The sequence below is a fragment of the Cyanistes caeruleus genome, unplaced genomic scaffold (genome assembly GCF_971803275.1).
Source record: "Cyanistes caeruleus unplaced genomic scaffold, bCyaCae1.hap1.1 HAP1_SCAFFOLD_207, whole genome shotgun sequence".
Classification (NCBI taxonomy): Eukaryota; Metazoa; Chordata; class Aves; order Passeriformes; family Paridae; genus Cyanistes; species Cyanistes caeruleus.
In genome coordinates, this window is record NW_028255994.1 from 66,504 (window position 1) to 79,164 (window position 12,661).

At 53.4% G+C, this 12,661-nt stretch overlaps 1 protein-coding gene across 1 annotated transcript; it reads right to left on the reverse strand.

Annotated features, from left to right (window-relative positions):
* Nucleotides 1-833: 833 nt before the first annotated feature.
* On the reverse strand, nucleotides 834-8,824 carry LOC147645634 (maestro heat-like repeat-containing protein family member 7). Its single transcript, XM_086874409.1, has 15 exons — nucleotides 6,113-8,824; nucleotides 5,743-5,807; nucleotides 5,473-5,625; nucleotides 4,970-5,118; nucleotides 4,565-4,712; nucleotides 4,170-4,357; nucleotides 3,950-4,087; nucleotides 3,548-3,662; nucleotides 3,238-3,375; nucleotides 2,829-3,005; nucleotides 2,541-2,696; nucleotides 2,289-2,390; nucleotides 1,861-1,963; nucleotides 1,520-1,580; nucleotides 834-1,208 (listed from the first exon to the last, which is right to left on the reverse strand). Exons 1-14 carry the CDS (start codon nucleotides 6,228-6,230, stop codon nucleotides 1,522-1,524), a joined length of 1,809 nt encoding a protein of 602 aa, XP_086730535.1. The 5' UTR covers nucleotides 6,231-8,824; the 3' UTR covers nucleotides 834-1,208; nucleotides 1,520-1,521.
* Between the last annotated feature and the right edge of the window lie 3,837 nt (nucleotides 8,825-12,661).

Genomic DNA, 12,661 nt, shown 5'->3' on the forward strand with positions numbered 1-12,661 from the left:
CTTCTCTTACCCACACTCAAACATGCGTCCATTTTTCACTCACACGTGCTCAAAACACCACGGCTTTTTGTGCTCTGGGCATCCCATCCTCATTGCCAAGAACATCATGGGTGCTGGAAGATGCCCGTGCACAAAATTGCAAAGCAAGTCTTATTTTATTAGTTGCTGTTGCAAATAAAACCTGCCAACCCCTGGATTGGTGCAAAGCCACTGAGCAGCAGCAGCAGATGGAGCACGGTGCTCCAATGGGAGGGGCAGGCAGGCCATGCACCTTCAGGGCATGCCCTGCATCAAAAAGGCGTGCATTTTGTCCTTCTCGCCTCTCCACTGCAGAACCAAGCCTCCTTTCTTCTCCCCTGGAGTGGAATTTTCCCAGTTACCATGTCATCTCACCCTTGGCCAGTACAGGAGGTAAGGTCACCATGCCAATAACAGCCTCATTGTTACTGTTCCTCTTTCACAGGTTAACTTCCCATCAATTGATCAATCCATTGAGGTCAAATTCCCAGCAGTTAACCCATAAGGTTTCCTTCAAAGTCTGTTCTTTGTCATCCTGTTGACGTGCACAACTGAGGACCAAATACAGCAAGGCCTTAGACACAACTTTGGTCCCTGACACACACAGGCTCCTTGTCCCACTACTGGCCTTCAGTAACACCTTGAACTCCACAATGCTGTGGATCCGGGCCTTCAGCACAGGGACCTTTCCAGCCCGATCTGCGCTCCTTCCTCTGCGTCTCTGCACAAAACACGGTGCAGGAGAGAATGGCAGGAGGGGCCTGTGTGTCACAGCGCTCTGGATTTGTGACCCTTCAGCTCCACAGAGATGCAGGTTAAGTGAAAAAGGCAAACTGTTTATTAACAGGGATAAACTGGAAAGGGAAAGAAGGGGATGGGCATGGACTGAGGGCTGGAGGGAAGGAGCTGTCAAAAGGGAGGAAGATTAGAGGGAAAAAAGGGGACGGGCACAGTCTGAGGGCTGGAGGGAGCTATCTACAGGCTGGGAGAGGGCTGAAGCCCCGTGAGAATCCCACAGGCTCAGCTGTGCCAGTTGTCAGCTGTGCCTGGATCTCCAGTGGCACTGGGAGGTGGTGTCCTCTTCAGTGTCTCCTGCTGCTGTTCTTGGGACACTTGTTTACTGGCAAACTGAGCTTGGATATTCTGGTTGCTGTGGGATGGAGTGGTGTCTTTCCTCGGGGCTTCAGTGGCTGGAAGAGAGAGGAGGAGAGGCACGGTCAGGGCACGCATCTGCAGGGATCCTAGGAGACATTCCTCCCAAGGACATTCCACCTGGCTCTTGCAATGGCCACAAGAGAGGACCAGACAACATGATCAGCCAGAAGGTGCTGGCCACAACTCCCACCCATGTCCCTGAAATCTCTCAGATCTCTGCCCACACCGCCCTCACCCAGACAGGGAACGAAGCACTCTGCAGCTGGGCCAGGGATTGCAGCTCCCTGCCCAGGCATTGCAACTGCCCCCCGCCAGCCCCCAGTGCCAGCCCGCTGCTCTCACTCACCCTCACTGAGGGTCTGCAGCTCTTCCTTGTGCGCTCTTGTTCATGAACATCCTGACCGTCCCTGGGAACACAGAGCCTGTCAGGGCCCCAGCGGCACAGCTCCCTGCCAGCGGTGCTGCCAGCCCTGTGCCCACACACCCTCCCGCCCCGGCAGGGCTCAGCCCGGGCCCTTGCCGCATCCTGACTCAGCCCAAGGGCACGGCTGCCAGAGGCCGGCAGCAGCAGCCCCGAGGGCAGCCGGGGCTCCAGGGCGCCGGGCCCGGGTGCCGCTGTCGGGGCAGCAGCCAGGGCCGGGGCCGAGCTGCGGCAGAGCAGGGAGCCAGCCCGGGCTCGTGGCTCACCGATGAAGCTGACGGCCGCCTCTCGTAGGGACTCCTGTGGGCTGTCCAGATATGGCAGTGCCCGGCTCAGGTGCTCGGCTGCTCGGTTCCTGTCCTGTGCCAGCTGCAGAGAGCGGCAGGAGGGAAGGGTTGGTGCGGGCTCTGCCCCTCGGCTGGGCGCTGCCTGCGGCCAGCCCCGGCCTCCCGTGCCCGCCCAGCCCTGAGGCCCGGCCCGCAGCCCCACTGGGCTGGGGCTCCATCGGCACCCGGCTCGGGGCCACAGGAGCCTGGAGAGGAACCTGTGTGGCCCAGGGAAGGGAGCGGCGTGTGGGGCACAGGCTGGTGCCCCTGGGCGCAGCACTGGGCCACAGCTGCCAGCCCCACACACTGAGCACTGGGGACAGGGAGCTTCTCCAGGCTGAGGCTGGGGTTTCCAGGCAGTCCTTTACCACACATTCGGCGATCTTCGACAGATCCTCTGTTGGCAGCACACACAGGAGCTCTGTGTTCTTCAAGAAGGTGGCAGCACAGTGCAGGGTTTCCCGAGAGGCCTGGAGAGATGCAGAGATGCCATTGCTGCCCAGGGCACAGGAGTTGCATCCCTGTGCCAAGGCCAGGAGGAAGCTGCAGCCTGGAGGCAGCATAGCAGGAAGCAGCCGAGCCCCCTCCCAGAGATCAACCAGCATCACACAAAACCTCACATCAGCCACGCGCAGGTTCTCATCGTGGCAGTGCAAAATGAGTGGGAGCAAACTCTGCTTCACAATTCCCTCCATTGCCTTTTTTCCCTCTTCCACTACCAGGTTCATGGCCTTGCAGAAGAGGTGAATGGAGAGCACCTGCACGTGGCTTTTGTCCTGGAGGAAAGAAGGAGGAAAAGATCTCAGTGCCAACTTCTCCAGCCCACCTGGGCAAAGGCCTGAAAATCCACAGGACCAAAGTTTGTGTGGGCAGTAGCCAGTGCCCGTGGCCGGGGCACAGAGCCTTACATGGTCAAAGAGAAGCACAAGTGGCTCAGCAAGCTTGGGGGCAGCAGTCCTTGATAAACGAAGATGTTTTCTCTTGAGCATGTTTGTGAATACAGACAGAGACATGCTGACCACTTCTCCGTCTGCGTCACTCAGCAGCTGCAGGAAGCTTCGACACAGGCTGCGTATTGGTCTGGCCTGTGTGGAACACAAGGCTGTGCTGGGAAGCCCTGAACGGCTGCAGCGCCAAGACTGCCCTGGCACTGCAACCCCACCCTGCTGCTGCTGGGCCCAGAGGCCAAAAGCCTGTCCCAAAGCACTCAGGCAGGTGAGGCAGGAGAGCTGGGAACAGCTGCCTCAACTCCTGAAGCCCAGCCAGCCCAAGGGGCTGCTTTCCCCAGCACAGCTTCAGCCGCTGCCCCGTTCTCACCATTGAGGGTTCCTTGCTGAGCACCACGAGGCCTCTGAGCGCCAGGCGACGCCTCTGCCTGCACTCACTCTGCAGGTGCTTTGATGTGATCTCAAGGACACAGTACCCACAGTCACTCAAGTTCAGGCAATCCAGGACCTGAAAGGCACAGGGCAGTGACAGAGGAGCCGGCTGGCAGGAGCCTGGAACTGCACAGGGCTGGGCCCAGGCAGCAGCACAGGGCGTGGGCACCGTCCCAGGCAGCTGTGGCTATGCAAGGGGACAGGGCTGGCAGGCAGCTCAGCGAGGTAGTGCTGGCCATCGGGCTCACCTCCACAAGGAATGCCAGGGAGGACAGATCCCAACGTGCCTCCTCCCCGATGAGCCTCCGGATAAATTGGTGTGCGACATGGTAACACAAGGGCATCAAGTCACGGCGCATCACCCTGGAAGGGGGGAAATGGCACCAAGACACTGAGGTGGGGGGTGGGGGGGGGGCAAACCTCTCCCAGGAATGACTCATAGAGATCTGGCCTTTCCCCAGCATCCCTGGAGGGACTGTGGGTGTTTAGGGACCATGGGGCTCCTTCTGGGCACCCTCCTCTCAAACTTCTCCAGTCTGCTCAGCCATCCCTCAATGGCAAAGACCTCTGGCCAGGACCACAGGGACTGTGGTCGGGCACCCTGGGCACAGGGCACACATTTCAGAGGCAGTGGCGAGAAGGGGTCTCACCTGGCCAACAGACCCACGGCATAGTGCTGGGTGTCAGCACGGAGCAGCGTTTCCCAGCCACACTTGCGCTCCATGGCCATCAACTCATTGTCATAGTGCAGAAAGCAGAGCAGAGCCTTCATGGCCTGCACTGCAAACCTGTGTGCAGAGCAAAGCCCAGGTCACATTGGGTGAATTGGTGTCAGCCACAAGGGCATGGGAAGGACAGGAGGACTGGCACCTGTTGGGTTTTTTGGGAAGGTGGTGTTGCTCCTGGCATTCTCTCCAGAAGTTATTAACTTCTGCTGGCATCAGCTGTGTGGTGGTGAAAATGTGCAACAGCAGAGCCGTAAAGAGAGAGTCGGAATAATGCATTATCGCCTCATGGTGCTGAGGCACTTGCATAATCACCCTGAGCACCAGAGTTGCCTGCAAAGAAGCACACCAAGACAGCGCTCAGTGCTGAGGCGTCCATGGGGCAGAGCCCGAGGGGAGATGGAGGGGGAACAGTGGGCCCAGTGCCCCCTGAGCCTGCCCCTAGCCCAGGTTTCAGCCCAGTGCCTTAGGCAAGGAGAGGATGAAGAGCTGCTGGAGAAGCAACCTAGGGGACAGTCAAGGCCAGTTCCACAAACTCACAGCCAGAGCAAAAACGTCCTTGTTGTCCTCATCAGAGGTGCAGATGCTGCAAAGTGGCCAGTTCTCCATCACATGGAGCAGAGTTGGCAGCACCTTCTCCATTGCTGGTCCCGACGAGGCTATGGTTTGCCACATCACTGCAGCAGCTCTGTGGGATCAGAGCTCTGTGTCAGGGGTGTCTCAGTCACAGAGCCATGCCCTGTGTAGCTCTGGGGTCCCAGGTGACAGAGCCCCAGTGCCCTGAGGGGCAGGGAGGGAGCATTGGCAGCAGCCTCAGGAAACAGAGGGGCCTGAGGGTCCTGGACCTCTCTGCCTGTTGGGCAGAGCCCATTGGACAGGCTGTGCAGGGCCATGGGCCCTAAAGGTCGGTGAGCCCTGAGCTCTCAAGGCACGTGGGCCCCATACCTGTCACACGATGGGGCACAGCGCAGGAGGGTCAGCACCACATCGTCGGGGTGTTCTTCAGCCAGCCTCACGATGTTAGTGGCCAGCCTGGCATCCACCATAACAGAGCACATAAGACTCTGGTGAATGCTCCGTACAATAGCTGGCACCTAGAGTAGGAATGGGGAAGACATAGAGCGCTGTCCAAGGCAGCAGCTTCCCCAGCTTCTCCCAAGAAGTGCTTCCCTTCCTGCCATACTGTGCTGGCCTCAAAAGCTGAGGGGGCCCTATGGATGTGGCTTGAAGGGGCACACGATCGTGGCAGACCTCCAGTTCTGGCCCCTGGCTGGCTACCTGCTGGTCAGAAGGAACACCCCCCTTTCAAAAACATCCGTATTAGGTGCATGACTCATGGTGGGAGGGGGCGTAGTGTCAGTATTTGTGATGCCCTGAGTCTCTCTGCTGTTTGGAATGGCCATGTCCTCAGTCAGTGTCACATCAGAGTTTGCCCTGTCATCACTCACCACAGCATCAGAGTCTTGTGAGGGCACAGCTGAATCTGGGCTGACATCAGGCTCTGCCTGGAGCTCGGTCAGCCCGGAGTCAGGCTCAGCTGTGCCCTCAGTTCCCATGGGGCTGATCTTTCTACGCCGAATTGGCAGGAACTGGCGGAACCTCTGTGCAGAATGAACAAAGGACAGGGAAGAGAGGCATGTTCCAAGGAGTGCTGCAAGTGCAGAGCTGGGCTGAGCAGTGCCAGCAGGCCCAGCCCAGGTGGGGATGGCTGCAGGTACCTTCAACATTTTGTGAAAGCGGCCATGGGCGGGCTCCTGCTCTTGTGTCCCATCCATGGCTGCATCTGTCAAAGAGCAGCCAGAGCTGAGGGGCTGCGGGAGAGGCCGGAGAACACAGCCCAGCCCTGCACTCCCCAGGCAGGGACAGCCCTGGGGTGGCTCAGGGGATGGAGCATGGCCACTGCCAGGGGTCAGACCCAGCCCAAATTCTGTCCTGCCCTTGCATGTCCACATGGGATGGGATGGGATGGGATGGGATGGGATGGGATGGGATGGGATGGGATGGGATGGGATGGGATGGGATGGGATGGGATGGTGCAGGGCCCAGCTGGCTGCAGCTTCAGCCCCGCAGCCCAGCTCTGCCACTCACCATCCTGCCCTTGCTGGAACTGCTCTGGCTCTTCTGGGTGTTCTGCTGGGGCAGCTCCAGGGTCTGTCTTTCTGTTCCGTCGGAACACTCTGAATAGCCTGAAGAATATGCCCGCCATGACAAAATGGGGCCTTGGGAGCACCTTCTAAAGAGATGTCAACGGAAAGCTCCGGCTCACCAAGACCCACAGTCTGCTCACAACGTGAGCTGTAGGAGTTACGCCTCAGAAAAGCTCCGGGTCAGGCACTAACGAGTGGGCTGTGTGGGGGCTCCTCACAGCACCGCTCTGGCACGTCCTGTCCCGTCGCATGCACCAGGCACTCTGGTGTGGTCTTGTCACCACCAGCTCTTGTCCATTCCACCGTTCCATTCCACCGTTACCAGGCTGCGCTGTGTCACTAACGGCCCTTGCACGCCCTGCCACTTGCCCTGGTTCCACCCCCATCCCACCCAAAGTGGCCCAGGTTGGAAGGAATCCCTTGCCCAAAGTGTCTAAGACAGCCTGACAGGATCTTTAGGAACACCTCAAACCATCAGCAAACGCTGCCCTGCTCTGCAGGCTCAGGGCAGCAGAAGGAGCCCCCAGGGCTGCCGAGGCAGCCGCAGCAGGAAGGGCACGGGGCCTTGCACAGAATCTGCACAGGGGCCTGGCAGCACTGAAATCAGCAAGTGTGGCAGAGTCCCCACCGGGGCAGACCTGCCACCCCAGCCGAGCCCTGGCAGTGCTGGTGCCCTTCTCCTGCCCCAGAGACTTGTGCCCCTGGGGGGTTTCTGTGCCAGAGGGCCAAAGCCAAAGCCCCGTGCATTGGGGGCTGGACTCCTTCCTTGGGGTCTTGGCAGGAGCTCCTGGAGCTATTGCTGGCCACTCTTGCGATCTGTCAGATGATGTTGCTCCTTCCTGGAATGATGTTTTTCATGGGAGGGGTTTGCAGTAGCACAAAAACACCATCAGCTGCTGAGTTTCCTGGGATGGCTAGATTGTACAGAGGCACTGTCCTGTTTCAGTGGGATCTTCTCTGTCTTTTTCTGGGACAAACATTAGTCCAGTCTCTGATGTTCAAGGCTCCAGTTGCTGTGTGTCTGTCTGTGTTACAGCTGATGCAAGGCAAACATTTCCTCCAGAGACAGAGTCCTGCTTGAACAGTCACAGAGTTCCATCTATTTTTACATTATGTTTGTAATTTTAATTTTTTCTAAGTTTTCCAGAGCCTGCTGACTGTTTTTGAGGTTTTCCCTCTACCCCTCGTGCATATTCTCCAGAAATTGTGCTTTCACATCCTTTTGAATTTATTAAAGTTACCTGCAATGACCAGTCAATCAAAGCCCTGGGAAAACTTCAACTTCAAGGTGAAACCAGGCAAAATATTTATCTCCCACATCTGAAGCCATGAATTGCCAAGTACTGTCCCCAGTACACCTGTAGGTGTGCTGATGCCATTTCAAAGCGGTTGCCAATGAAAACAAATTTTAATATTTTTTTGTAGTTTCCACATTGGAATTAAAATCCTTGACTAGAAAAAATCACATGTCAAAATTTTTAGGACTCTTACATACAAAGCTGTCATTTTCACCCTGCATTTTAGAGTCTCTGAACAGTCACAGAAGGTTTTAGTTCTAGACACTACAGAAAAAGTCCTTGGTGTTCGGCTATACTTTTATATCAGCATATACTCCTGATGATTATTTTAGGCAGGAGCAGCAAACTCAAGAATGAGCCAAACAGGCTATTCCTGTGTTCTCATGTCCTGAGTCTCTCTCTCTCTGTGTCATGATGGCAACAAGGCCGCTGCCTTGGGACACCTGAGTGTGGAAGGCAAGCCCACCCTCAAGCACGGCCATCCAAGTCAGTCACGGGCACAGGCTGCAGCTGAAGCTGCCAAGTGTTGCTGTGAGGCTGGCAAGTCAAGAGAAAGCCATTGTGGCCAATTCTGCTGAAGCCTTTTGCCAAACCAAAGGCCAAACCAAAGCTGTGTCCACAGCCTCCCTGTTTGGCAGCCGGCTGCTGCGGACGCCTCAGTGCGCAGGTGCCGACGTTCGGGGTGCTGCTGTTCCTGTGCACACTCTGCTGCTGTTTCTGTGGGCTCCACAGCCGCTTGGGCAGCAGCCACTGGGCAGCCCTGCTGGAGGAGACATCGCCACCCTCCCCATGGTGGCAGCAGCTCTGCGGGCCCCGAGCTCTGTGTCAGGGGGGCCTCGGTCACAGCAGCGTGGCCTGGGCAGCTGCGAGGGCCCGGCCTGGCCGCCAGCCCTGCCTCTGCCCACTGCCCCTTATCGCAGGCACCCAGTGGCTGTGGCCTGGCAGCACCCCCCTGCCCTCCATGTCCCCAGCCAGCCCAGCCTGGGCACACCTCAGGCTGTCCCCACCCTCCTGGAGGGGTGGTGTCCCAGCCTCGAGGGCTTCTGCTGCAGGCCTGGGAGACATTTTGGGGAAGCGCCTGATCAGCCGGGTGTCAGGAACCAGGCGGCTGCCCGGGGGCTGCTTATGGCCTCTGACACCCAGTTCCTCAGGTCTTCCCACCAGTCCGGCCTTTCAGGGGCCTCCTGTCCCCTTGGAGCCTCCTTCCACCCACTCCTTCACACATCCCCCTTGTGCCTTCCCACTGCCTTGTCCCGTCAGGGCCTCCACAGCCCCTCATCCCTTCATGGCCTCCCAGCACCCTGTTCCCTCAGAGTCTCCCCCAGCGTGGACCAGCAGCAGCGCCGCAGCCCCACAGGAGCTCTAGAGGAGCTGGATCAAGAAGCACCTGGGAGCCCTCAGCAACCCAGCCAGCACCACACGGGCACGAGGACACAGATGGCACTTCCTGGCTGGGACAGGGGTTGTGGCTTCAGCAAAACCACCAAAGGCCAAGGGGCTTCTGGCCATTTTCCCTTCACCACTGCACACCCCAGCAGGTTGCTGAGCACAAGGACCCTTTTCCCTCTCTTCTCCAATATCCTGCGGACCTTGGGCAGCAAAAGAAAGCTCCTGGGAGCCTGTGTATTTATAACATATCCTATATTTACATACTAAACAAAAACAAAAATAAGGAAAGAACAATTTTGAAGAAAAATAAAATTCTGGCTGGCTCAGGTGGCCCCAGCAGACAGAACCTCCCAGATCATCTCTCAGCAGAGCTCCAGCAGCGCATCCAGTCAAGGCCTGAGAGATGAGACCGTGTCCTGTATGCCATGTAGAGCTGATCTTGCAGGTTTCCAAAGATGGAATATTGAGTTCTCTCTACTGCCTGGAGGATACAAAGTTTTTGAATTGCCAGGCTTCTGATGGCAGGGCTGATGTTATGTGCCATGTCTTCAAGGGCTGGAAGAGAGGAACAGAGCTGTTAGCGTTCAGGAACACACATAATCACGGAATGATTATATATAATCATAAATAGGTGCTTTATTGAAGAGCTCTGGGTGTCAGGGGTACACAAACCCAAATCTGACCCATCTTTGTTTTGAGCTGAACATGTTTTAATACTCTATCGTTATATAACTTACATATTAATTATTAAACTTCCATTGTTCTATTGTATGCATTGTTTTTACCCAAGCATGGATTTCTCGTGATCCCCCCCAGAGCCCCCTAACATTGTTCCTCATGTTCTTTAAACAATAATTATGGCAAATCACATCTAACAATTGTATCATTTATCATCTACTGACTACACAGGTGCAGTTTGACCTGATCTTTAGCAAGTACAAGGCCTAACATTTCCCAGGGCCTACTTTTCCCAGGGCCTTCCAAACCTAAGTTTCTTTCTAAGTCCCCAAATTTTCTAAGATTTTAAGACCTTTTACTATCATTCCCCCCTTTGAAAGCATTTTCACTTCACCATAAGTGTAAATGTTTTCACTTGATACAGTCCTTTGTTTCTGAGTTTATACTTGATGTTCTTCGAATCCTTGAGTGATGTAAGCGTTGTCCGGGATGTTGTCACAAATTGGAGAACCAGAAGATGGTGGGTGTGGATCTCACATCAGTGCCTTTATTATTTTCTGGTTCCAGGACGTTTTCTTCTGTATTTCTCCCTTGAAGATGCTGTCAACTAACCAAATTGCTAAGAATACAGTTAGTAAGATTATCACATTCTCAATGATAGATTTAATCCATGAATTCACATTCCACCCTAACCCTTTGAAGATTTTGCCTAACCAACTTGTAGAGAAATCCTTTTGCTCTTCCTGTGCTTCGTGCTCTATTTGTTGCAATTGATTGATGTCATATTCTACATCTGCAGTTACATTTGGGATGTGGACGCAGCAATGATCAATCTGTCCCTTTAGAAAAACTCACACACTCCATGCTCTTTCAGGAGTAATAAATTGTCATTGTACATTTAGTTCTTTAAATCTTTCTCAGCTCACTCTTGCTAATTTATCTACCTGACCTGTAAGTTTGAACAACATTTCTCTCTTCTGATAGTTTGCTCTAGGACCAAGCAAAGACTCTAGGGCCCAGCCAAATTTCACTCTACTAGAGGGTTCTTGCCAAGTGTCATCGTGATTCTGTTCCTATCCTAATCTTTCCTAGCTATTCCTGTATCTAGCCACTGAGATAATTTTGCCATTGTTGGCATCCATACCGAGATTAATTTTTGCTTTAGCAATTTTACCAATGCCTCTGCACCCCAATGACATTTGTTATGTTTAATTTCTAGAACTTCTCTCATTATCAATGGGGTTAACACTATTTGTCTTTGTGCAGTTACATAACACTCTTCTGAATTCTTTTGAGCATTTAGCAAATGTCCCAGTTTCTCATCTTCTATTGAATATTTTGGTTTTGGAGGCAAATTAAATTGAGATACGTTAACTTTTAAAGGTATCAATGCCATTGTTGTTTGCACTTCTCAAGCAATCTGTCGAGCTGTCCAGTCTGCCTTTCAATTCCCCTCACAAATCTTGGAGTTTCCTGATTAGTGTGCTTTGCAGTGCATAATTGCCACTTGTTCCGGTTTTTGGACGGCTTTTATCAATTGTAGGACTGCATCTTGATGTTTAATGTGCGTACCTTGAGAAGACAGCAGTCCTCTTTCTTTCTTTCTACAGTGCTCCATGTACATGCACTACTCCAAAAGCATACTTTGCGTCAGTCCATATGTTTACCCTTTTCCCTTCATTTAATTCTAGTGTTCTGGTTAAAGCAACCAGTTCTGCCCTCTGGGCAGATGGATTTGGTGATAATGCTTTTGCCTCCACTACTGTATTGACTGTTGTTACCGCATATCCAGCATATCTGGTCCTGTTCTCCACAAAACTGCTTCCATCTGTGAATAGCTCTCACTCTGCTTGCTCGAGTGGGATGTCTTTCAGGTCTTCTCTTGCTGAATAGGTGTACTCAATTACCTCTACACAGTCATGCTCTAATGGGCCTTCTTCAGTTGTGGTACCTAGGAACAAAGCTGGATTCAAGAGGTTAGTTGTCTTTAATGTGACATCATCCTGCTCAGTCATGATTACCTGGAATTTCATCATCCTGCTTGGAGATAGCCATTGGCCCCCCTTTTGTTCTAAAACAGTGGTCACCATGTGTGGCACATAGACATCTATGTGTCTGCCCATTGTGAGTTTCCTGGCTTCTTGGATCAGCATCACAGTGGCTGCAGCTGTCTGCAGGCATGAAGGCCATCCGGCACTCACGTTGTCAAGTTGTTTGGAAAAGCAGCCTACCAGCCTTTTCCAGCTTCCCAAAGGTTGGGTCAGCACTGCCAGTGCTGGGTGTGATCTTTCATGCACAAACAGCTGAAAATCTTTGGACAAATCAGGCAATCCTAACGCCGGAGCCGTTGTCAATGCTTCCTTCAGTTTGAGGAAGGCCTCCTTCTGTGGTCTGCCCCAGGTAAGCGGTTGTGTCTTCTGGGCTTCATACAGGGGTTTTGCAATTAGTCCATAGTCCATGATCCACAGGCAGCACCACTCTGTCATCCTGAGGAAAACTCACAGCTCATGCAGGTTCTGGGTTTCTGGAATGGCACAAAGAGCTTGAATACAGTTAGTACCCAGCTTACATTGCCCTTGTGAGATTTCACACCTCAGGTAAATCACAGTTTGTTGGGCAATTTGTGCCTTCTCTTTAGACACCTTCTATCCACTCATTCCCAGCTGATTTAAAATTTCAATTGTTACCTTTATGCAGGTTGTTTTCTCTTCTGTAGCTGTCAGTATATCACCAACATACTGTAACAGCAGGTATTGTTCTCTGGTACTTGCCCGTTCTCCGTCCAAATCTCCAGCTCCTTAGCCAAGAGCTTAGGCTTCCAAATAGGGTTGGACTGTTCTTGTATCCTTGTGGGAGTCGTGTCCAGGTGAGCTGGGTTTTCCTTCTATTGTCTGGATTTTCCCACTCAAAGGCAAACAGTTTCCTACTTTCTTTGTCAAGGGGTGTGCAGAAAAAGGCATCTTTTAAATCAATTACAGTAAACCATTTCTATTTCTCTTTTACGGATGTTAACAGTGTGCAAGGATTAGCTACCACTGGGTAGAATAACCTTTAGTTATTCCATTTATTGCTCTCAAATCCTGTACTAGTCTGTATTGGTCAACACAGAAATTTGGGCTTGAGTG

Bases quoted from the DNA above. Each gene is read 5' to 3' on its own strand.
- LOC147645634 (XM_086874409.1), bottom strand. From the start codon at position 6,230: ATGGCGGGCATATTCTTCAGGCTATTCAGAGTGTTCCGACGGAACAGA. The intron at 5,808-6,112 runs GTGAGTGGCAGA...GCTCTTTGACAG, and splicing joins GTTCCAGCAAGGGCAGGATG to ATGCAGCCATGGATGGGACA. The intron at 4,358-4,564 runs GTGAGTTTGTGG...GCTTCTTTGCAG, and splicing joins AGGACGTTTTTGCTCTGGCT to GCAACTCTGGTGCTCAGGGT.